This window comes from Annulohypoxylon truncatum, assembly GCF_022578515.1.
Source record: "Annulohypoxylon truncatum strain CBS 140777 unplaced genomic scaffold F4807scaffold_3, whole genome shotgun sequence".
Taxonomy (NCBI): domain Eukaryota; kingdom Fungi; phylum Ascomycota; class Sordariomycetes; order Xylariales; family Hypoxylaceae; genus Annulohypoxylon; species Annulohypoxylon truncatum.
The window spans coordinates 1,130,199-1,156,217 of NW_025953789.1; the positions used below are offsets into that span (position 1 = coordinate 1,130,199).

The window sequence follows — 26,019 nt, forward strand, 5'->3', positions numbered from 1 at the left end:
AGTGGTCACACGCAACCTTGCTTTCGCACGCTTAAGCTTCAGGTGATAATCATTAGGGCACACCTGCAACGCCTTGCATGTGTTACGTTTCTCAGCATTCACGGCACTATATATTCCATAAATATTGCTCAAAGCTTATATCATAAGCACCATACTCTATTCACATGGTATCACCTCTACTCTACCTACATACCTACGTAGTACATGAAATTTTTCAGGTAACATTATAGAGTACACACACGTTTCCGCATAGTACTAGACCTTAGGTATCTTCCAATCCCATTTAATATACATGCGTTGTCTTCCTTCAACGTATATAAGAACAAGCAATGATCATTTCACGTACCTAGTAGACACAATATGCTTAGTGTTCACAAATTGGACCCGGAGCTTATCCAAAATTTCACTTGGTGGTATTTCCTTCGGTCTACTAAAAATGTACCTAACTACCACCGACGTTATACACGATTAAAATTATGGGTGTATCAGTACATGTCCCTCCTCGCCAATGGACTCCTTCCTTGCCCATCGCTCAAAGCTACGTCCTAGTATCATATCTAGGAAAGCCGGCCTAGTATTTTTAACTGCTGCTTAAAAATGGTGTGGACGTCGTAACGCAACATGAGGCTCAGGACCACTTTGGTATTCCCCTTAGTATGCTCCATAACGCCCGGGACGAAGGAGATTCACACATCCCCTTCTACCTGAAACCCGAAAAATACTCTTTACCAATACCAACGTGTCTAATGCAACCCCAGCTATCATCGTATAGATTTATTTTCATCAGTTCGTGGAGTAAGAATCGTCATAGAGCCGATTGTACAGCGAGGCGGGGGAGGTGGTGTCACAGGTCTCAGTGGAGGACAGAGGATCGATGAGCGACAGAAGGGCGGTAAGGCTGTGGAGAGATCCAAATGGGGTATCTGGAAGAAGGAGCGATTCGATCGCCGTTTCTACCGTCCGGAAGTGGATGAGGAGGAGTTTGAACCTGTGATGTTTGACTTCCGTCGACTGAGCCGACTCTTCTGTGTAAATGACGAGGGAGATGAAGACGAGAGGGAGGCGTTCGACTTCCGCCGTTTCTACCGTTCGGGAATAGGCGACTTCGCCAGGCGTCCGCCAGCGCTGATGCGTTTCTGTAAGCGTGCGTCCTTATCGCGCTGAAGTCGCTCGCTCGGGCTCGGGCTGAGACTACCCGGCAACGACGCGCCCGATGCCTCGATAGCAGCGCTCCGGCCACGCTTCTGTTCGAGATACATCTGGGCGCTCCGACTCAGTGGGAAGGCAGGCATTGCAGCAGGTATTTCAGCCCCGTTTTGTATCAACATTTCCGCAACTGGAAATGGGATAACCCGAGAGTCGGGCTCCGGCCGTCCGGTTACAGGAGTAGTTGGCGATGGCGAGGCCGGATCAGCCGCCGCAAGAGCTAGAAAAATCGGATGAGTTCCACGACTTTTATCCAGTGTATTAGGGTTAGCCCTCAGCGCTAGTGCGTATATAACTTGTTGAATCTCGTTACGCTTTATAGCCGCGAGGAGGGTTTCATCGGCGGTCGGATACCGCGAGAGAGTGGCTGATATCGGCTCCACATAAGCTCTGTCCACGTATTTCGCTGTTATGAACTTCAGGCGTTGTTCCCGCGTGGCTTGCGGACCCGGCTTGAGATTCGGGTCCAGTTTCGCCTCCCAGACCATATTTGAGACTCTGTTTCCAACGAGAAGTAATAGCTCGATAATATCGGGCGTGAATGACGTGATGTCGAGTGTGAGCGACCGCACCTTGCTGATATGCGTCCCGAGAGATCGATGGATGCCACTACACTCGATGCAGAGAATAATAGCCAGGTTGATCGAAACCCATTCGACCTTGGACCCGCTGCCGCAGTCAGCACACCAGCAATTGCCCTGGTCATTGTCACGAAGCATCTGGAGGAGTTTATCCGGATGTTCATCGTAGCTACTGCTTGGCGCTCGTGCGTTTGCAGGTCGCGCACCGACTGTAGTACGGCGAGACGGGGGGGCGGAGCTGGTATTGTTGTGAGAACCATGATGAGAACCATGATTCAAAGAGCTGCTCTTCCCAGTCAGAATCGAACCGATATCGCGCTTAAGGCTGGTGGTCGACTCCCCTGGAGACAACGGCTTTTCTTTAAGACCACGACCTTCAACTGCGCTTTGGAGGGCGTTGTTGATGGAAAGAATCCAGCTGTTCATATCCTCACCCGAAGTTGCTTGATACACTCTCTTGTATTGTGGCGTAATTACTTCAAAGCAGAATCTTCGTTCTGCATTTCTCGCCTCGCGGACGGATGCCATGCGAAGGTCAATGGGGTCCATATGGAGATCCAGCTTCTGCTTCCAGTTACTGTATTCCGACAACTTCCCTTGATCTAGGACAACCCAGAATCTGCAAAAATACATATTAGTAGGTAGCATTATATGAGGTCGTATCAGTTTTACGTACTTGTGCCAACCCTGCTTGTTTAATGAGAGCGGATCCACATGTGTACCTGGCCGATTCAGAGCCCAGAGAAGACCTTCTTTTCGGTGCGTCGAGTTCTTATCGGCAATGGCCAGCTGGCTGAAGTCTCTCTCTTCCAGATCGCGTATTCCCTTGAATTTCGATGTTTGCGCGGGGCTGTGCAGAGAAGCGTGTCCTACGCTTCCCGGGGATCTCGAGAGGTCTGTGCCTGCCGAGGCCATCGGCCCTGAATTGCCCGTGGGTATAGGCTTGAGCTGAGAGCTGGTACTATCCGCTCGACCAAGTTCTGAGTCAGAGGTGTGCTGGTTACCATTCGAGCTGGGATTGGCGGTCGTATGGACCGCGGTAGTCACACCTTCTGGCTCATTATATTGGAGATTACTCTTCTCCAATACACGTCTCTTTTCTTCCCGTTCGCGTCTCTGGTATTGGAACTCCTTATCGGCTTCTTGTACCTCATTCGCTAGAGCTTCAAGTTGTGGCAACAAGTTTTCAATTCTCTGCGCGGTGGCTAAGAAGCCCCTTGCTTGGATGTCGGCGTATTTGGTTAAATGAGACAAGACTTCCTGTTCCTTGCGACCACCGTGAAGATCCTGCATAAACGATGAATAATCAAAACGTTTGAGCTCGAAATTTCTCCTTTTTGTCTGGTATTTGCTATCACTCTCGGCAAGCTTCTTAGTCTTCACCGAGTCTTGTCGTTGGCCAAGATACCGAGATACGTAAGAATAGTAATCCTTGCTCTCCTCCTCGAAATCTCGTCTCTTCGATTCCGCTTGTTTGATGTCATACGTATAGAGCTTGCTTATAGGCTCGATAATAATCTTCTGTAAATTAAGGGTATTTTGCCTCTCGTAGTTTAGTATTTCTCTCGAGATCTTGTCAAAGTAGTGATCGATAGCAGGCTGAACCGCATTGGCGTTCGTTGCCGACGCTTCTCGGAGGGCATCTGTAAAGCTCACGAAAGCCTCGTTCGCCTCGGTCTGTGTAGTGTATGCATGTTCGGCTTTCTTTAATACTTTCTTCATCTGCGTTCTCATGTTTCCAGTCTTCTGCTCGAGCGCCTTGATGGTAGCTCTGAAAACCGGTCCATCATCGCTCACGGTCATGTCCTCGCCTGGCCGGGGACATGATATATCAAGCTTCACAGAATCCCGCGAGCCCGGCACGATCGTAGGCGCGATAGATAATGCATCGCTCTGCGGGTGCACAGGTGAGCTCGGCTCATCTTGTTCGCTAATACGAGATTCAACAGATTGAGACGACGGCACTCGAATTCTAGGAGGTACTGCCAATTGGAAAGCCGGGGATGGTGAGTTGGGATGGCTTGGAAAAGGCGAAGTATCTGAGTAGTTCGTTAGGTATGACTAGATAGTGAACGTGGGTTCTTGTTGTACTCACTAGCGACCCAGAAGGAGAACCTGGCAAGGGTATCTAGGCGGTGTGCTCTTTGATCGTACTCGACAAACTATACCAATGTTAGCCAACGTCGCCGTAGATGTCCAGTCCAGAAACACGTACACTGCAGACATTTCTCCATCCACCTCCTCCGTCCTCCGTCCCCTTTGGCGGTTTCCACTTCCACGACCATTCGAAAGTCACCGAAGCGCTTCCGCCAGTGGTGTAATCGCCGACTAATTCGACATTTGCGTTTTTGTGTAGATTTGGATCGGCGTGAAACTCGCGAGTGACAAGGTTCTCGAGATCTCTATTGGTCGAAGCATAGACATATGTTAGTCCGTTGATGTGCGTATCGATACCAGCCCCGCCATCTTCCTGGCGGATAACGAAGGTAAAGTTGAATATGAGTTCGTCGTCATTGTTGAGTTTGAGGAGAAAGTTCGGGACAGCTGAAGGTTCAGTGTCCTAAAGTAGTAAAGTTAGAAACTTGGAATAACTTCAGAGCTAAGGATTTTAGCAGAACCAACCTGAATAAACTCGACCAGTCCAGAGTCGCCTGGTGATCGCGTAGCCGTAGCCCGAGTAGCGGGGAACGCATTGGGGACTATAGTGGTTGAAATGCGCTTGCGAGGGCAGGTAATAACTACGGAGGCGATTGAGACTAGATGGTGTCAGTTCCGATTGCGCGAATCGCAAAAGGGGGAAAGTAGACAAACGTCGGTTTTGGTCTCGCAGATAGATGGCAGCGCCATCATCAAGTCTGCTGCTCACGATGCCCATGGTGAGAAGAGCCAGCCAGATGAATGGCCGCGCAAGAAAAAAAGAGTACGAATATCAATCAGATCAACTATATGATAATCGTAAAAAAGAGTAGGCGAGCGTAAAAGGATGCAAGGTGGATTATATTAACTAGTGACGTTGTAAGAGAGATATGTATCAAATTGGAGAAAAGCTGGAGTTGGTGTCGCAACGGTCGCAGCGACCGCAGGTGCTGAACGGTTTACGGGCAGCCAATCCGGTTGGGACGAAACGATTGCGCAGTGGATTTTGGCGGGGTCAAATCATTCAGGGTTGTGGTGGTTACGGTACCAGAGGCACCAAGGGGCGCTGTTGCAGGGCCGTCGTGTTGCCTTACGCCGAATATAGCCAAGCATGCAGGAGTAGGTACGTAGAAGAGCCCCAAGGTGACGTTCGAGAAATCCCGATGAGGCAGAATATACTAAATATATCGATATGTAATCAGTTGCGACGTCTGACCGAAAAGGCGCAAGCATTCATTCGTAGTATTCATCACACGAACAGAACCAAAAGGGATTCCGACAGAAACACGAGCGCGGCAGAGCAAAAGGCCAAAAGGGCAGAAGAAGGCAAATTAGGGGTGTACCAAGGTGTGTACTAAGGTGTGGTGAAAGACAATGGGCAGGAGATCCTTTTAGCTGAAACAGATGGGTTGGCAGGCTGAAGAATATTCGTACCTTTTTGCCAGGCACACGCACACGCAACTCTTAGCTGTATAATCCTAGGAGTCACTCGTGGACAACAAGGCTGAGCGAAAACCTGATCAACGCAGCATGTGATGTCAAGACCAGCAAGACGGGCAGTGATCCAGTGGATATCCAATGCGAATGCGTACTCTTTACTTGTCGCGTGCCTTTCGAAAACGTCGTCCTGTTCAATTGAATAATAAGTCCTAAATGAAGCATGTGTAAAATGCGCTGTAAAGGAAACATCTGTTTGCTGTATACTTCATATAGTGTTAAACCCGTACGGTATGTGGCGACGGGGTGAGTTGGAATTTTGTGAGTATGAACTGATCGCGAAAATAGACAAATAGACGAGCAAGTGACGAAAGATGAAGGCAAGGGCAGTGGTATTGGAACACCTGAAAGCTTAGCTACGCAGTTACCTCGCCTTATCCAGGCTGCCTAGCAGTAGGTACCTTAATAGCCGCTCAGCCGGGGTAAGTGCTCCATCTTATCTAATAAAGATCTAGGTTGCGATGGACTCATTTTGGAACTACACCAATTGAGAAAGTCGCTGATTACATAAGCTGTGTATAATAGGTACAGTCAGGTAGCACAATACGAACCCACTACCTACTCACAGGTTCATAGAGTCCGTATATGGATGTGTCTTCGAAGTCTTTATTGTCGTATCAGTATACCTGGAGTAGTAGATAAGCGAGTATCTGCATTCTATTCCAAGGAGAGATGAAATGGATACTTGGCAAGGTGTTCTAGCTACCTATGTACTTACACCAGATATCTTCCTATATTTCTTAAGTCGCAAACGAATTCATAAACTTTTCTTATCCGATCTTCGGCAGTGAAGTTCGAAGTTAGATTGCCACTATGGCTACCTCATTTCTTTAGATTATCGTCTAAATATTCCATACTATTAAAAGTCTATATGCACCGGGCAAGGTCGAGCGGCGGATATATACGAACGAGCGAGAATAAAACTTACGTACATCAACTTGTCAGCTTCGCACGGTGATGACCGATCATCTGGTCTCCCTACGTAGTTAGAATCTTCGTGTGGTGATGCCATAAGGGCATAGGGTCACATCTACAGAGCTCAAAACGGAGTGGCCCATTGAGACTGTCCTCGTCGAGAGATTTTAGACTAATCGTTTCAAAGATTGCCCCCTATACTTGCGTAGTATAGCCACACCATACCTAGGTTGTTCATCCAGCACACACTGCTGTTTGCTTGAACAAGATATTCCAATTCCATATAAGGGAATTTGGAAAACTTTGAATGTGCACCTCTATATGCGAGTGTATTACATGTAGGTTCCCGTAAAACTTATTCGATAGGTCTGATCCGGCGGCCACACACCCAACGACGATATCTATCATCTTTTCATTGGGTGAGACAACCTTGAGACGAAGGGGCGATAGACATCGAATATCGTCATAGACACAATCATAAACATGTTTAATACATTATATCGAATCTTGCAAGTTTTGTTATCCCTCCGGTTCGCGCTTTTTCGAAGAGATGTTTGAAGCCTGACTTTGACTTGTATTACCTACTAGTGTACGAAAAGAGATCCATTACTTACAGTCGCAAGTTGTTGCACTAGGTACGGTAAAAGTTGCAGGTGTTGCAGGTGTTGCAGGTGTTGCAGGTGGTAAGCGGGGATGAGCAAAGGTGAGAAGGGACTAATGAAGGGAAACCACCTAGGTACAGGGTCCCAAGATGGTTCCACTATCGATAAATTTATATCATCGTCATTGGGTAGATATTGGGTAGTCGCCCCCTCTTCATTCAATGAAATGATAACTCTCCTATTTGTATTGCATGTATTGCATTGTAAGGGATACTACTCGACCGAATGACGTTGCTGCACTTTCGTAAAGGGAAAAGCCTAAGTCCCGGAGCCGCCCAGGTCAATTCAATTTCTATTTCAGGACAAACCAAAACGTTAGTTTCAATTGCCGGCGGCGTCACCTTCTAACCTCCGTACCTAACCTAATTATTATCGCCTGACCGATTATCCACAACTTCTCGCATCTCTCAACCTCACCACATTCGCACATTTTACACCTTCACAACTACTCACAACCTACAGCCTAGAAACTAGCCTTTCAATCGAATCACTACGAATACCGCGAGTCTGTTTTTGATTGTGATACTACGAACATGCGTCGCAGGTAGTTTATGGGACATGACTTCATAAGACCGACTTATATTCATCCTGCACCATGTCGTCGGTGTCGAGGAAAGCGGTGCCCAACCGCCGTGTAGACAGCTTGAAGAATAGCGATAGAAGAAGTCGCGCCGGTTCTTTGGCTAGGCAGTTGGCCGTGAGCCATGACGATGCATATACCTACGCTCTACGAGTCGCCTACCTACATTACATCCTCCAACCCAAGACCAAACGAAAGCAATGGGTCCCCGCACCGAAGCCGCCGCCGAGGACTCATACGTCCAATATAGGAGATTTGGTCAAGGAACTTGTACCGGGAAACTCTAGTAGCGTTAAACTTCCCCATGGATTTCGAGGCCATCTAGAGAAAAGAATGGAACGGGTTATTATGGGTGCTGAAAGACTGCCTGGTTATAACGATCCTGCTGTAAAAAAGACATTTGCGCAAGCTTACACAGCTTTTACCGAGCAGGCTTTTCGGAAGAACGTCGACAAGGAGCGCAAGGTTGAGCCGCTGGTGTTGATTTTCTATTCGGCTGCCACCAAGGCGTGTATGCTCGGCCACGAGCCGGGCGACGATTCCTGGAAGCTTCTTGTCGACCGGCACGTCGCCCTCTTTCTCAGACTTCTGACCAACATATTAAGGGATCAGGGGCACGAGCGAGACAAGCCAGAACTTCTGAGCAGACTAAGCACTCTTGAAAACAAACTTCTAACCAACGACCAGAATCTCTATATCGATACCGGTCAGAGCTCTGGTAATACGATCGAGGTGATAGTGCCGCTTACTTACGACGTCAAGGATATGCCTATGGTTCAAGTCGTTGCTAAGATATTTGGCCTTTCCCATTCCGACGTCCAGACTCATATCGATGCTCAGCGACAGAATTGGACTGAAGAAGCCGCACTGAGAGACCTCAAGGCATACCAGCATAGGTTGAACTCCGATGCGAGCGGCGCCCTAAGAAGCCAAGATTTCAACATTGATGAGGCATATCAAGAGTGGAAAAAAGCAGAAGCGCCTTTCCTTTCACAAATGATGATGGAGATTTTGACAGCTCAGCCGGAGTTAGCTAGGAGATCCACAACTGTCAGCGTCTCTTATGATAAAGCATTGCCAGCAAGCCCTTCCTCGGCACATCCAGATGATAAAAGAGCGTCATTCAGTCCGGAAAGAGCCTCCATGTATGGTATCGACAGCGTAATGAGTCTCGGATCCATGTCTTTGGATGATGGCAGTAGCATCAGGGCTGTCGATGACGCAAACTACACCAGTTACACTTTTATCCCTCCCGAACCTCGCGAGTTTTTGAAAGTCATTGCAAAATACGCTGTAGAGTTTGATGCTATGCATGACGACGAGGCCGAGGAGTCCAGTTTGTTCTCGAAGCAATCAATGGATCTCCTTACAGAACTGTGTGTACGCTGGCGAATTCCCCAATTTACTCGTCTGGTCGTCTTTCTAGAAGTGGCAGCTCGGAGATTCACAGACACGCTGTTTACAGTGATCGATTTAGATAACGCTTTTGACCTGGTTAAAATTCCACAACCGGAGCCCAAAAAGCCACCTCATATCTACCTTCACAATGAGACCCTTGCAACCATGGACCGGAGTAAATGGACTATTGTGGACTACAATGTGTATCAGCAAACTCTTCAGACATTAAACGATGCGCTCCTACGCGATCTCTACGATACTTTAATGCATTGCTACGAACCAAAACCTCCATCAGCTGGCCCGGCAGTGCATGTATTAACAAACCATATCTTCAGCGACCCCGATTTCTCTCGTAATGAGAAAGACGCACAGGAGTATGCCCGTCTTCTTGAGTCTGGCTTGCAGGAGCAAGCTGCTATCGTCTATCGCAGTTTCTTAGACACCGAGGTTCCCCGAAGTCAACAGGACTGGGATTTTAGCCATGTAGTCCAGCTTGGCAAGTCGGTCGTGAAACTTTGCGAGAGGATTCAAAAGCGTTATAAAAAGAACCCGGAGATCATGGGTGTCAACCCATTGACTGTTCTTGTGGAGACAATGTTTCCCAACTTTGAAGACGATGCTCATGACCTAATAAAGAGAATCGTCCAGGTCGCTCATGATCGGGGAGTGGAGTTACCTCTTCAGGATGGCTTTGATTTGTATAAGGAATTGGTCGAGATTCGACGCATTCATAGATCGTCTCTTCCCGGGCGACCGTTTACGTTTGATGTCGAGGAGTTGCTCGTAGACTTCGTATGGCGTTGGATCCAGAACACCGAAGCCCGAGCAGAGGAGTTTGTCGAAGGGGCTATCAATCAAGATCCGTTTCAAGTACGAGGCAACGGACCGGGTCACATATCATTGGATTCGGAACGACACAGCCATTCGATCATCGATATGTTCCAGCTGTTCCACCAAACTGCTGATCAGGTCTTCCAGCTGGAGTGGGACAACGATGTTCACCACGCTCGATTTATGACTGCGTTATCGAAAATCTTCGCTAACAGCATTGCCCGATACTGCGAGATTGTGGACCAACGATTCGTGAAGGAAATGGATACACCAAGACCAAATGAAAAGGAAGCAGCGGAAGCGGCTCAAACGACGCAAGGGAGGTTCATGCAATATGCTAAGGATGCTTGGAGCACAAAGGACAAGATTGAACCATTTCAATTCTTTCCTGAGGTATGATTAACCTTAACTATCATTATACTTGAATTGATACTAACACGTTCTAAAGTCGCTAGTAAAACTCAACAATGTTGAATGGGCAATGCAAGAACTTGACAAACTTGAGAGGACCATGAACGTAGATGCTTGTGCCAACATCCTCGAAAAGGTTGATGGCCCTAAAAGACAAATCAAGCGGCCGGCTAAGTACGTCTTTACTATCAAAATTGTCGAGGCCGAGGAAATCAAGGCATGCGATCCGAATGGAACAAGCGATCCTTATGTGGTACTTGTGGACGAATACCAAAAGCGGTTGCACAAGACGCGAATCGTAATGAGAACACTTAGTCCTCGGTGGGATGAGTCCGTAGACGTTACAGTATCAGGGCCTCTTAACATCGTCGCTACGATCTGGGACTACGACACTTTCGGCGACCATGACTTCGTTGGCAGAACTTCTCTAAAGCTAGATCCTATACATTTCAGTGACTACCTCCCAAGAGAGTTCTGGCTTGAGCTCGACACCCAAGGAAGGATCCTGCTAAGGGTGAGTATGGAAGGGGAACGAGATGATATACAATTTTATTTTGGTAAGGCATTCCGGCACCTCAAGAGGACGGAGCGTGACATGGTCCGCAAGATTACAGACAAGGTATGTTTTCTATGGCCCTAATGCTCCCAAACGAATAGCTAATCTAGATCTATGTGAAGCTTTCACGCCATATCAACGCATCGCTCTCATACGATGCCTTACGAAACCTTCTTGGAAGGAATGTCACTTCACAGGTTACCTCATTCTTCAAACGACAATCCACGATCCCGCAAATCACGGATACCGAGATCGAAAACGCGTTACAATCGCTTTTCACGTACTTCGACGAAAACTTCGCCATCATGAAACAGACGTTAACTGATGCAACTATGGTTGCAGTTATGACACGTCTGTGGAAGGAGGTGCTTATGGCCATAGAAACGCTCCTCGTGCCGCCTCTGTCAGAGAAGCCGTCTAATCAACGACCTCTCACTCAGCGCGAGCTCGATGTCGTTTTCAAGTGGTTAGGCCTCTTATTCGATTTCTTCAACGCACGAGACGAGGACGGGGAAGTCCTCGGTGTCCCCGCAGAAGTCCTAAAATCGCCTAAGTATCACGAGCTCGCCTCGCTCAACTTCTTCTACTTTGATACTACTGAAAACCTGATCCGCACATCGGAACGTATAGCCGCAGCAACTGCACAACGGCAGCAACAGCAGCTCCAAGGACATATGAGCTCCAACCGCCTCTCCGCTCCCGCATCGTTGGGCTCGTCGCTCAACGTTCCTCATGCCGGCCCGGCATTCGCCAGCATGGGAACGATCCGCCGAGGCAAGAGTATCATGATGAGCCGCAACCTAGGCACGATGCGCCGAGCCAAGGAGGAGAAGCGGAAAGAAGCCCAGGCCGATCCATCCGACGATATGATCCTGCGGATATTACGCATGCGGCCTGAAGCAGCTGGATACCTCAAGGAGAGGCACCGTCAAAAGGAGCGCATGGCTGCTGCCGCCGCTGCTGCGATGATAGTGAAGCAAAGTGTCACCCAAGGCTGGAATTCAGCCGGTGGCGGCTTCGGCCGGGGCGGTGTTCCGGTTCGACGCTAGATTTGCGTCGGCAGAGTCGGGCGGGTCGTAATATCGAGTCGAGAAAGTCGTTGCGCGAGGTTCGAAGAGCTTGGATTTAGGGACTTCGGAAGTGAGGCAGAGTATAGCAGCGTATTAAAGGGGGCGAAAGCCGAACCAAGCTCTATGGCATCGCCATCCTTTTACCTTTTTCTAGGTGCCATTTCGAACGCGTTCTCGCGATTATCTTTTAATCCAATGGGTGTGTGAACTTCGAACGGCGTTTATCAGGCAACCAGTTCAGTGGCATTTGGCATTCGATAGATACCCTCACGAAGCAAGCTTTGGAGGTTCCACGGGCGCTTGTTGTTGTTGTTCTTTGTCTCGCGTTTTGTCCTTTTGATTCAATGGGGGGGAGGCGGGTAGTACCTTTCAACGTTTTTTTTCTTCTTCTCTTGCCTTCGTTCTCTTTTACGGCCATTGCCGAGGAAAATCTATTCTAATGTAGCTAGCGTACCCAGAATGAAGCTATCGAGTAAAAACACGAAATGATGATTGATGATGAAATTATGTACGTATTTGTCCTAGGGTCTGTACGACAGAAAGGAGTGCTAGAGTGCTACCATGGTCACGCTGACTCTCATCCACGAGACCTACTTCGGATGCAAGTACAATTAATGTATGTAATATGAGACGACACAGGGTCGGGACAATCGTATATAAATTGGGTCAACACGAGCTGTGTTGTACCTGCGCACGGCTGGGAGTGGTTTTTTCATCGCATATTGCCACTGCTCTAGGAGGACTGCTAGGTAGTAAGCACCATATCCCACCGGGATCATATCGTAATCGAGGACTCACGTATCTCGATGGAGAACGTGATCGACGAGGCAATGTGTAGCAATATATTATACGGTATCACTCTCGCAACTTTGGCTGTGTAGCTACCTACCAATCTCAATCAAACCGAATCCTCCTGGTCTTTCGTACTACGGATAATCCTTTTCGGGAGCCTATTCTTTCTTGCACATATTTTGGCTTGTACTGTTACATAATGATAGCCGCCCTAAACGACCATCGAATTTATCAATAGTGTGTGCGTGTGTGATAATAAGCGACCGCCAGCCTTCTTACTTACCGTACCCATTTAATAATGGTAATGATGAGAAGTGACAAAAATAAACGAAAACTTGAAATAAGAAGGAAAAAAATCTCAACGTGCAGATATGTTCCAACTTTTAAGGCATGGGGAACAGTTTATTTCCGCCCCTAAGGCTCTGCCGCGGCGAAGCGTTCCGTTGTCGGCCGGGGGGGCTATAGTCTTTCTCTGGCGGTCGCTGGCTCCGTCCCAGGCTAGGGGGGGAAAAGGGCATCACATGAACCTCCGGTTACTTTGGGGGATGTGGTGGGTGGTGGTGGTGGGAGGGCTGATCGTCGAGGATCATCCCCCCTCAAAGTGCGCGCGCAGTAGCAAACCTTGGGAACTTGACCCGTTGACGATCTCGACCCCGGAATTTCCACCCAAAGAAATACCTAGGTAATTCGCCCCCCGCCATTCCAACCCCAAGATTCGGGCGTTTAGGTCTGAAAAGGCACGTTCGGATTAGGTACTTAACGCTCGCTAGGTAATCTACAACGCAAGGCATTTTGCAGATTTTTGGGGGGGTAAGTAAGCATAAAAGGGGGGGTCCGCAAGCCGATCTGCTCAGCCTGAAACACTGAGATTTTGACAGTTCAGATGAAGATTGGAGCAGAAACGAGTAAGTATTTCTAGATCGGCGCACGATAGAAAATTCCATCTCGGTATTTCCTTTGTGAAGAAATCAAAGTGAACAGAACGCACATGCGTACGTAGACCACATTTTGACGGGCTCAGGTTTAGAAGTTATTCAGGACTTTTATATGCGATGCGTGGGAAGTCATCCTGCGCAAGATTCCGCTCCGGGCGGGAGAGCCGCCTCAAATGGCGGAGGTGGGATTCGTCGTCAGGTTTTGCTACTAGGCAAAATGCCGAGCATACTGCTACGCACATAGTAATGGAGTCGTGCTGGTGCTAGTGCTGGTGCTGGCGTGCACAAAGCGATTTGGCCGGAGAACAGCCTTCTCGCGTGTCAGGTGGAGCCTTGCGTTCTGGCGGTGTCGAGTCTCTCGTCGACCTGGCCCCTGATAGGAGAGTCCTAGACGTATCCTTAATACAGGCTAACTGGAACGGCGTAGTTGGTCGATGGACCTAAGAGTCCGCGGCACGGCTTGATAATCAGAAAGATCTACTGTAAAATATACTGAGTTGGACATTGACCTGCAAATTTTAATCCTTCATTTTCTTTAATCGAAAGACGACCGGAACACTAACCAAGACGTCTGGCCCCGATTAGATTCTTCTCGTGCTAGAGGATCGATGGGCAAGTTCCACGATGCGAAACGCTAGCGCGTGCAGCTCTCACCTCAACTCTTCGCCTGTTCGCGTGAGTTCGGGTCCTGGCTTACCTGGTCCAATGTCCAATGTAACGATGCCTCTGGACATGACGCTAAAGGTGTCTAAAGGTGACCTATGCCCGACGAGGGGCAGTCGGGATGGTTTGACCATGAGCTGCCGACCAACGTAAAATGAAGGAGAAACGAGAAATAATAGCAGTAAACAGTAGACTAGAACTGACTAGACTAAGTGGACTCCCTTCTCGGCCACTCCTTTGAACCTATGAATCTTTCGACATCTCAACGGTGAAGCGCTTGAATTGCCCCTCTGTGGGGTTTGACATACGATAGACGAAGGGTCTTGAAAGGTCTGAAAGGTCTGAAAAAGGACCCTCACTGCCTGTCTTTGTTGAATGGTCTCGTGGCAACCGAATTAATCCCGTCGTCGTCCAGGTCGTCCAGGTCATTTAGGTCGTCTAGACTTGCTAGGTATTCCACTTACATAGTAAAGATGGGCGACAGGATGCAATAATCCCTATATTCGCTGGATTATCGTGTGTTTCGTTGCCGAAATCCCTGAAATCCGGCGCTAGCGTCTGATAGCCCTACGAATCCGGACCAATTCGTGATCGCTTCGTGAGCCGATCATCCGGAAGTCCATTCTGTAGAGTCAGTACAAGTTTATACAGTACGGAGTTTTGCCAGCTCTGCCATATGTGCCATATGTCGCTTGCTTTGAGCAAGAACAATAGTTGCCTCGTGTCTCCCTTTTCGGGAAAAGACACGGTACGGGAAGAGGACCCTAGGTACGTAGACCCTAGGGACATTCCTTGTTGGGACCCGGCTGGGTGCACATGCAGATTTGCAGATGCCGTGACGTCACCTGGCATATAATGGGGGGAAGATAAGTAGTGTCCCTGTAGCGACCCCGTAGCGACCCTTCGATAGGGGCTTCCATCACAATTGGAAGCCAGTTCCAAAAAGGTTGTCCGACAAGAGCTAGACCAAAAGTGTGACAAGAAATATTTCGCGATGAAACATCTCACCAGGAAATACTCATGATCATAAGTCACGAATCAGTAGTATAATAACATATCGTAGTGTTCCTGTCGATCAAACATAATACGGAGATAGGACAGAATAAGGAAAATGAGAAAGAAAAAAAAGATTTACCTAAAAAGGAGTCGTAATTTTTGCCACCTGCGAATAAGGCACAGCCCGCTCTAGGTACATAGATACCTCCAACCATCACCTAGGTAGTAGGTATGTAGAGCGATACTGGGCCCCGGCGTGTAAAGTGGCTTGTCAGACTTGTAGCTTGTAGTGTGCTAGTGTAGCAAGCAATTTTGTGAGATCCGACAAGAATGCAAATCTGGAGAAGGCTGCTTTTCTTCTACGGAAGAAACGCACGAATAAGATGCGATTTTGAAATCCAGACAAATGGAGAGGGGCATGGCCGTAAATGTGACAGGCAGAAGGCCGCGATCTTTTGGCCTGTCTTGCTACAGGCGAAAGTACACGTACCAGGTTCAGTGGGGAATCGGCATGTTGGCGAACAGGGTTTAGAGCCAATTGTCGATGATGTCGACTATGCGCTTGTATGGGCTGTATGGGACGAGATGGGATGGTAAGACAAAGCGGAATGGCGATTCTTGAGGAATCCCGTTGTATGGATGTGCATCTTGTCTGCTTGTGTAGGCATCTCACAAGGCATGGGATATCCCACCCTACCTTAGACACCTGAGGGTGCAAGACGATGCAGGCAGGGCGGGCAGGGCAGGTAGTACCTACAGTATGTACCTACTACCTAGGATATCGCTGGCTATCGCTAGGTAGGAAATATGCGCGACTTGCGGTCCAGACCGGTTGGGGAGATCAGATTGCTTCAGACCGAGTGGTCCGTGATCATGGCCGCGGCTGCGATTAACGGCGAGAGCAAGCAAGGCTTGAGTCAGTAATCGAGTCGAGAGTGTCTAGGTGAGTCCAGTCCATGCGTCCATCCAGATAACGGACTGCAAGTGACAGCTGCAGAGAGAAACGACGATGCGACAATGAAACCAGAGATCTTAAAATAAGTTAATATTGACCACATGACGTCAGCCCTGTTGTTTAGTTTGAAGATAGAAGATGTTTAGGAATCTTGGAAGTCCAACGTTCAGCGTTCAGCGTCCAGGAAGTCAAATAAATCAGGGTAACGGCTTAGCGCAGCCCGGTCCGGTGTGTTAAAATACGGCATATGAAGCATTAGTTTATGTCTATCCGTTTCTTCTTTCCCATAAGCGGAGGCTGAAATACGAGAATACCTACATAGTACGTAGCAGTTCGATCAATGATACTTCCCGACTTGAGCTTACGTACATCGTGGGTGCAATATAGGTACGCGATATACATTTCCCATCTCGACAGTCCCTAACTTCGCAAGCTCGCATCTAGGTGCCTCTCTATACTTTCTACGACCTAGTAAACCCATCTGGGTGGAACGTTTAACTATCGGCCACCAACTTACAAGCTTTGACCCTGTTAGATTACTTCAAATCTCGTGGGTGCCCTGGAGGTTAATTGCTGCTAGCCTCCGTTAGTAAAATGTTAGCTAAGTGTTAGCTACATGGCAATGGCGTTACCCCCCACAAACGCTCCAAGGCCTTGCGCTTGCTCCGAAGATGCGAATTAGACTTCATTACAGGCCGGTATTAGGCACGTAAGGTAGCCCTTTCGCTAGCTAGAACAGCTACGTAACTGAGGGTAGATCACTTTATTTCGTCCCGTACGTAGCACTTGTTAGACGACATGTACCGTAATACCGCATACAGCGCATATCAGATTCAGAAATACGTAAGTAGTATACTTATTAGTGACTTACCTAGGTGGCAGTCAACCTTTCCGTGCCTCATTGAATTGCACATGTGGAGGCAACAAATATTCGCCGTTTTTTTTTAAAAAGTGAAGAAAAGCCTTGGACTGTCTGGAATCAACATGTGTGTGTATGTGCACGCCTCTTCCCCTACCTTAGACTCGATAAGTTACCCCATCCTGGCCATCTTGAAAGTCCCCTAGAACTTGGTGTTTGTAGTAGGTACCTATACAATATTTGGAGATCACAAATACCGGTATCCAGATACGCTTAGCTAAAAGTCATACTAGCGTGGTAGGTTAATTTGCAGCTAGCTGGTGTAGGTAAGTACGATAGTGGAATACCTGAGTAGGTACCTAAACACCGGGACCCTTCTTCCAATATTTCTCCTTACATCTATATTTGGAGACAATGAGAAAAGCGGGTTGACAAAGACAGATATACTTAGTGACCGAAGAGAAGAAAAAGAAGAAAAAATAGGATAAAAAGAATATCTAGTCATTCCCGGCTGTAAGCGCCCGAGTCTATGCTGAATTTACTATGTAGAATAGAAATTACCATGTACATAATTACAGCGCTGTCCTGATGATTTCCCAGTTAAGCGTGGCTGGCTGTTTCACCCCGGCTATTTCCTTTCCTTCCCTCCCAAGCCGTAAGTTTAGTTGTAGCGACCAGTTAGAAAAGTGCAAAAGTGGCTACTTAGCACGTAGCGTGGTCCGTAGGCACTTTTTGGACCTCTCATCCTTCAGCAATCCAACAATCCCCGGCCCATACTGCTCATAGACCCAGGTCGTCCCCGCCTAATTTTCGCTTTCCCTTATTGCTTCGCTTTTTATGTCAGGGTTCCCATTGGGAAACTAAGGAGATCCACCTCTCAGTTAGGTTTTTGAACCTAGGCGGCCCTTGACATACATACATACAAAGTGGTACACACATACATCCTCAATTGTATATCTTGTATCTTGTACCGTCGTACCCTTGTACATCTGTACATCCCATACCTACACCTCCTCTCCCAAGCCCGAGCCCTCGTCTCTCCACCCGCTCGCTTTCAAGCAGGGTCTCTCCTTATTGAATCGACAAGAGAAGAGAGGCCTCTTCTCTTTCAGATCTGATCCCATCTCATCCAAGTCAACACACCACAAATCGTCTTATTCGACGACGGCGAAGACGAATATCGTCAGACTTGTATGAGTTGAGCGTTCTCATTGCCTGTAATTATATATTCCGAACGCTGCTGTTATTAATCCGACCCTTAACACGGTTACCAATTCGCTCCCTTTCCCCCGACTGCCGTTGAGGCGGGTACGCCGCGACAATCCGCGATATCGATTTGTGTGCTCTACTCTTCCTTTTTCTCGGTTTATTGTATCATCGACATCGGCATCGCCTTGCTCCATGCGTTCGTCATAAGCCTATCCAGCGCCTAACAAACGCTGGCCTGCCGTTATCATTCCATCGTTTATGATCAACAACAGCTACTCTTAGAGACGATTTTGCATCCCGAGAACCGTAACCATGAGAGTGATGGCCGACGAGGAGACTTTGGTGGCTACGGCAGCCATCATTAGGTCCCTAGCCGCCTCACCGAAAGATCCAGCATATACTTCGGTCCCTATTGGCACCAATTCTGGGATCAAGTTGCCCGGTCGCGAAAGCCACGCCAAGGAATCTGTCGAACGTGAGCTGTCAGCCCTCGTAGTCAGGGTTCAACAACTTGAGGCCAGAGCCAACCTCGCTAATGGCGCAACTTTCCCCGATACACCCAATGAGACGGCCGAGTCTCTTTTCGGTGAAGAGTCTCCTAGTTCTCTGAAGTCCTCAACGCGATCTCGGCATCCTGTCCTCCCTCCTACCCGAAATGGCTCTACCGAAGATCGACCAATTAAGGTCCTTCCACTCACTAACGAAGATCTCGAAGGGCTTCACGAGCGCGTGATAGACCAGTCTAAAATGCTCGATAATCAACGCCAGGAATTGACGAATGTTAATGCTCAGCTCATCGAGCAGAAACAATTGCAGGAGAAAGCGCTCGAACTTATGGAAAAGGAACGAGTTGCTGCCTTGGAACGAGAATTATGGAAACATCAGAAAGCCAACGAAGCCTTCCAAAAGGCGCTACGTGAAATTGGTGCAATCGTTAGTGCCGTCGCCCGAGGTGATCTAACCATGAAGGTTCGGATGAATACCGTAGAAATGGACCCTGAAATTACGACTTTCAAACGGACTATCAATACTATGATGGATCAGCTTCAGGTCTTCGCCAGCGAGGTTTCCCGTGTCGCGCGTGAAGTCGGTACCGATGGAATACTGGGCGGCCAAGCTATGATCGAAGGTGTAGACGGAACATGGAAAGAACTCACGGACAATGGTAGAGTCCTGCGTAAACCTGATTATTGGGATTTTCTAACACTTTTATAGTCAACGTTATGGCTCAAAATCTCACCGACCAAGGTTCGTTATAGCACTTTTCCTTATATAAATATTAACTGTTGCTAACAAATGTCCAGTGCGAGAAATCGCATCAGTCACAACTGCTGTCGCCCATGGAGACCTAACTAAGAAAATCGAGAGACCGGCTAATGGTGAAATTCTTCAACTTCAACAGACCATCAATACTATGGTTGAACAACTGCGTACATTTGCTTCCGAAGTCAGTCGCGTCGCCCGAGATGTAGGTACCGAAGGTATACTGGGAGGTCAAGCCGACGTAATGGGAGTCCAAGGTATATGGAATGAATTAACGGTAAACGTGAACGCCATGGCAAACAATCTCACTACTCAGGTGCGCGATATCGCAAAGGTCACTACTGCCGTTGCCAAGGGAGACCTCACTCAAAAGATCCAAGCCGAATGTAGGGGCGAGATTTTCGAACTAAAATCCACTATCAATTCCATGGTGGAACAGCTGTCGCAGTTCGCGCGAGAAGTCAGCAAGATAGCGAGAGAAGTCGGAACCGAGGGTCGCCTGGGTGGCCAGGCTACTGTGAATGACGTTGAGGGAACTTGGCGTGACCTCACCGACAACGTGAACGGCATGGCCATGAACTTGACAACGCAAGTGCGAGAGATTTCTAAGGTTACCACTGCCGTAGCAGCTGGCGACCTATCCCAGAAGATCACCGTCGAGGTCAAGGGTGAGATGCTCAGACTAAAGCTCACAATAAACTCCATGGTGGACCGCCTAGGCAAGTTTGCTTTCGAAGTCAGCAAAGTCGCCAGGGAAGTCGGAACCGATGGAACCTTGGGTGGCCAAGCTCGAGTAGACGATGTCGAAGGGAAATGGAAAGACCTCACCGAAAATGTCAACACCATGGCCTTGAACCTTACATCTCAAGTGCGGGGTATATCAACCGTCACTCAAGCCATCGCCGATGGTGACATGAGCCAGAAGATCGACGTCCAGGCAAAGGGCGAGATACTAGTCCTGAAGGAAACCATCAACAACATGGTTGACCGTTTGTCAGTATTCTGTAATGAAGTGCAGCGTGTGGCAAAGGACGTTGGTGTTGATGGCAAGATGGGAGGCCAAGCCGATGTTGGAGGTCTCAAGGGACGATGGAAGGAAATCACAGCTGACGTCAACACGATGGCAACAAATTTGGTAAGCTTTTTTATTATTATGATTATCCGGTTTCGTGAGGTGTCATGTGAGGCTAATAGTACTTTCTAAAGACCACTCAGGTGCGAGCTTTCGGCGATATAACTAATGCTGCTACCGATGGAAACTTCACCAAGCTGGTCGACGTAGAAGCTTCTGGCGAGATGGATGAACTCAAACGCAAGATCAACCAGATGGTGTACAACTTGCGAGACAGTATTCAAAGAAATACACAGGCAAGAGAGGCGGCTGAACAAGCGAACAAGACCAAATCCGAATTCTTGGCCAACATGTCTCACGAGATCCGAACACCCATGAACGGCATTATTGGAATGACCCAGCTAACCCTCGACACCGACCTCACACAATATCAGAGAGAAATGCTGAATATTGTGAACAACTTGGCCAACAGTCTGTTGACTATTATCGACGACATATTGGATCTATCGAAGATTGAGGCTCGGAGAATGGTTATTGAAGAAATCCCGTATACTTTACGGGGTACTGTCTTCAACGCCTTAAAGACGCTGGCTGTCAAGGCGAACGAGAAATTCCTCGACCTCACATATCGGGTCGACAGCTCCGTGCCTGATTATGTGGTCGGTGATTCCTTCCGTTTACGACAAATCATTCTCAATCTTGTAGGCAATGCCATCAAGTTTACGGAGCACGGCGAGGTGAGTTTGACGATTCGGAAAGCCGAAGGCGCCCCACCCAAGGATCCGCGAGAATACGCTATCGAGTTCGTCGTTTCAGATACGGGCATAGGAATACCGCCAGACAAACTCGACTTGATTTTTGACACATTCCAACAAGCTGACGGGTCAATGACTCGTAAGTTTGGTGGTACCGGCTTAGGTCTGTCAATCTCAAAGAGGTTGGTTAACCTAATGGGCGGTGATGTTTGGGTCAAGAGCGAGTTTGGCAAGGGTAGCTCGTTCTACTTCACCTGCGTAGTCAAGCTTGCAGACGGCGAGGTTGCATCCATTGAGAAGCAACTAAAACCATACAAAGGACATCAAGTTCTGTTCATTGACAAGGGACGTACCCAATATGGTAGAGAAATTGTCATTATGCTGCAGAGGCTTGGCCTGGTACCGGTCGTCGTCAATACCGAAGGAAATCCCAATATCCCCGGCTCGGACGACCCGCCGTACGATGTCATCATCGTTGAATCTATCGACACCGCTCGTAAGTTGAGGGCCATCGAAGACTTTAAATACCTCCCTATTGTCCTGTTGGCTCCAGTTGTGCATGTCAGCTTGAAGTCTTGCTTAGATTTAGGCATCACGTCTTATATGACTACTCCATGCAAGCCAATTGACCTGGGGAATGGAATGGTCCCCGCCCTAGAGAACCGTGCCACCCCATCGCTAGCCGACAACACGAAATCCTTCGAAATCCTTCTCGCCGAGGATAACAGAGTCAACCAACGGCTCGCCGTGAAGATCCTTGAGAAATATCACCACGCAGTCACCGTCGTCGGCAATGGTCTAGAGGCGGTGGAAGCCATCAAGAAGAAGAAGTTTGACGTCATTCTTATGGACGTACAGATGCCAATAATGGTTTGCCCCCCATCGGATTATCCGTTATCAATTTATAGCTTGCTAACTGCGAACAGGGAGGCTTTGAGGCTACTAATAAAATACGCGAGTACGAACGCAGCCTTGGGTCTCATCGAACACCGATCATCGCACTTACAGCTCACGCCATGATGGGAGACCGGGAGAGATGCATCCAAGCCCAGATGGACGAATACTTATCTAAACCTCTGCAGCAAAACCACTTGATACAGACGATCTTAAAGTGTGCAACTCTTGGTGGCGCACTTCTCGAGAAGAATCGGGAACGAGAACTGGCTCGTCAAGCTGAGCAAAAGAACGGCGGCAAACAAAACGGGCAGAACCACATGAGGCCTAGCTTAGAAGGTCGTTCGATAACGACGAACGAACCCCTGATGGGAACCATGGAGAGCCCATCTATTGTCTCAACGAATCAAGACGATCCGTTGCACAGGGCACGTTCAACCCTCTCTGAACCCTGCGTTCAACATGACTAACTTGGGTCACCTGCTCAGCTCTTGATAAGAGCTCACAGTAACTGATCAGTTTCCGTTGCCGGACAAGGCGTAAAGGGGAGGAGGGCATTGCTCTCCTGAAGTCATTTCCCCTTGGCACACCCGGAATCCGTGTTACAATCGAGAGTCGTTTCTTGATCATTCTCACGATACCCAGGACCTACGAGGATGCCATCAGTTATAGGTGTCAGTCGCCTGATTTTCTTGTGTTTTCAATACACAAATTTGATTACGGGTGGACGTAACACCATGTGGCTGTTGTTGCTCGTTCTCCAGGTCTACGGCTCTTTTTGTTATAACGATGTCCAGGAAAGTGGATAGGATGTGCCGCTTTTGGGGAGGAGCTAACTGCAATTGTCGGTGTTTCATTGGGCGTTCTTCTCTTGCTTCGTGTTTGAAAACAATAGTCACACGAGTCGTTTGCGAAATATCTCAGTCACGGGTAATTTCCCCTCGACATTGGCATGTTTTGGGCTATTATTCCAGGGGTCCGCCGAGAAGGGATGAATGAATTCTTATTGGGGAGAGGGAGGAAACACGAAGTTATTTGTTTTGTTTTTTTTGGATTGAGAATAAGAGCATGTCTAGATTCCTACGTCGGAGTCTTCCGTGACGGTTCGAAACGTATCATATATGGAGTAAATAGTGCTTGGGTCCTGTGTATCATGGAATTCAGTCGGTGCCTTCTTATGTCCGTTTTTGCTGTCTATCACCGGGCTCGCATTTTTTGCGGTGCGCTTGAAAAGAGAAGAGAACGGAGGAGTAGACGAAGCATTTTTTTTGTCTCTAAATAGGAACACGACGTCTGTTAATGGATCAGCGATAACGAGTTCCCGGTTTATTCTACATTACTACTCAAATTCATACATGCGATTGTGCCATGTGATTTATACCGAGCCTTGTTGGCTTCAACTTGATATGTCTTGAGTCTTGAGTTTATCGTCACATACTTATTAAACTAGCTCCTACCTCACGTCGGGCTGTTTTTCCTCTTCAACACTTTAGCCATGGCCACTAAAGGGGTAGTAGGTAGGTGAGTGAGAAGGCATCCACATTCATATTCAACATCCCCCGAACAAAGCAGCAAGCCTTGCCTGACACAGCGAATTTACATATCCTAGTTCAATATTCTCGGAAATATTTCCGACCATAAAAACAAGGAAACCGTAGCAGAGTAAGAGGACATGAGTAGGTAGGTAGGTATCCAAGCCCGACTATTTACACTGCCCCTTTTATTACGTCACTTAGCAACTAGTCTAGGTACAGTACTTATACGATATGGATGATCCTAGATTGTTAGATTAGACCACCAGCATTTGCCATGTGCTGAACTCTCCAGACCTCTGGGCGCTCGATCCTTGCTGGAACGTGCCAGAACCGGGATCTCCTGGCCTGGTGCCGGCGATGTATCGTATACAACTTCAGGAACTTGACAGCGCCAGGGACTAGCGTAATGATCTAATATAGCAGCCGGCCTGAATCTAGATCAAACTTTATATCTCGTTCGCTGCCCAGTAGGAGGTTAGGGACCGTTTGGCTTAGCTGAACTTAAAAGGAAATGAAGATGCTCAGCGATTTTCATTTGATAGAAATGCTATGGAAACGCCGAAGAAATGATTCGTGGAGGTGACAAGGGAGTATGAATGTGAGTTCGAGGTTCAGCTAATAAGGTTCTAGATCTATATATGTTTTAACATGTGTAGGTACGTACCTAGGTGATTTGAAATCTTCATATGTCTTGAAAGCCCCTTCAATTCGATCAATGACTAGATACAACGAGGGCCTTACACATTGCTCTCGATAATGAGGTGATACCTCGTAGAATGACTTAGCTATATGGTAGGTAAGAAAAAGGGAGACAAGCTTTTTTGGGGTAGCTGGGGGGTTGAGAACCATCTACCTCGTACAGTTCTTCGCATTAAGATAGGGCCACCAGGCCGCGTAACAGTCAGCCGCATCGTGTGCGTACACCTCATCCTAGAAATCATCCTACAATGTGGGATATGATTATGCGGTTCGGTGATGAAGTCTTCGTGTTCTTAGTATTGCTTTAATAGTTAATTTTACTATAACGAGAAGATGACGATACTATTACAAGATCCTAGAAGGACAGCTTCTCTGGGTGGACCGGGATGTTGCCCACCTAGTATACTGTAAGTAGACGAAAGTAGGTTTGTAGATGACAAATCAACGTAGCTGCAGAATCAGAAGATTGGAAGATCCCCAGACTCCACCCATATCAAATTCATGTGTCTCTAAGGTCGTGGATGGGATATCCCAATCGGCTTCCAAGCATGGGAACCGGAAGGTCATCCGCAGCTGGTCTCAGACATACAGGATATATTTATATATAAATCGTAAACGACGACTGCTGAATACATAATCAATGATAGTAACTCATAATGTAACACTGGTTATTTTTTTCGTGACGTTAATTACCTGCGAGAAAGTCTAGATGTTCTCAAGCGTGACCTTGTGATGCACATCATCGTAGGGTGTGCGTAGGTAGACGTCGCTGCCCCCCCACACGTCTCTCCTGGAGATGGATCAGGGGTGAAGTATGTAGATCCCCAAATGAAGTTGAATTATGCTCCTAGGCAGATTTTCTCTAGACAAGCGAGAAGAAAGGAGTCGTTGGAATGGAATGGAAGGAGAACCGGCCTCCTACCGTGTGATGAGTAGATGGTCGTCAGATTATGGGACCACCTTACGATCCTTAGCCCGGATTCCGCGGCCCAGATTCGAGATGGTCCGCTCTAGTCGACCAAGGCGTTTGTTTACGATACTCAAAGAAGACACCGAATTTATGGACCGACCAGTGGATCCGCCGTTCGGCAGTTCAAAGGATCGACACGCTGTCGGCCTCGATTGGGGCACGAGTACACTGTTTGACATCGTCCGAGTTTTTACATATCTCCAAATATTGAATAAAGTTCGTCAAGAAGGTGATTCCGCGCGGTAAACAGCTCATGCTTGGTTGCGTGAGGGGATAGCTTCCACAAGCATGTCTAACCATGCCTACGACTAAGAGTCATTTGAAATACTCGACTACACCATCGTCTTCTTAATTGAGGCAATAACGTAGGAGAAATTTGCGAGGTTCTTGATTGGGGCTACCCCATGTACGTGGGCAGACGTTGGCTAGGGTTCCCAGCTATGTTGTCTTCTCCCGACGTTCTTTTGGTTCTGATCATAAATTCAGCATGATATTAAAGATTTTGTTGGCCAAAGGGCTATATTAAGATGATGGTAAGACCAAAGTGTTCTGCCAAATATGAAGAAATGCAGGTTATAC

The 26,019-nt window shown here is 47.9% G+C and overlaps 3 protein-coding genes across 3 annotated transcripts; 2 read left to right on the forward strand and 1 right to left on the reverse strand.

Annotated features, from left to right (window-relative positions):
- Positions 1–1,082: 1,082 nt before the first annotated feature.
- Positions 1,083–4,662, reverse strand: F4807DRAFT_456468 (centaurin beta; the record flags this gene model as incomplete). The annotated part of the gene is made up of 6 exons (XM_048000880.1): positions 1,083–2,406; positions 2,464–3,826; positions 3,883–3,949; positions 4,003–4,347; positions 4,410–4,543; positions 4,599–4,662. 6 exons carry the CDS (start codon positions 4,660–4,662, stop codon positions 1,083–1,085), a joined length of 3,297 nt encoding a protein of 1,098 aa, XP_047858444.1.
- Positions 4,663–7,592: 2,930 nt separating this feature from the next.
- F4807DRAFT_456469 (uncharacterized protein) lies at positions 7,593–11,822 on the forward strand (the record flags this gene model as incomplete). The annotated part of the gene is made up of 3 exons (XM_048000881.1): positions 7,593–10,199; positions 10,255–10,836; positions 10,896–11,822. 3 exons carry the CDS (start codon positions 7,593–7,595, stop codon positions 11,820–11,822), a joined length of 4,116 nt encoding a protein of 1,371 aa, XP_047858445.1.
- A 6,742-nt stretch (positions 11,823–18,564) lies between these two features.
- Positions 18,565–22,706, forward strand: F4807DRAFT_456470 (uncharacterized protein; the record flags this gene model as incomplete). The annotated part of the gene is made up of 5 exons (XM_048000882.1): positions 18,565–19,417; positions 19,468–19,500; positions 19,557–20,650; positions 20,722–22,212; positions 22,269–22,706. 5 exons carry the CDS (start codon positions 18,565–18,567, stop codon positions 22,704–22,706), a joined length of 3,909 nt encoding a protein of 1,302 aa, XP_047858446.1.
- Positions 22,707–26,019: the final 3,313 nt, after the last annotated feature.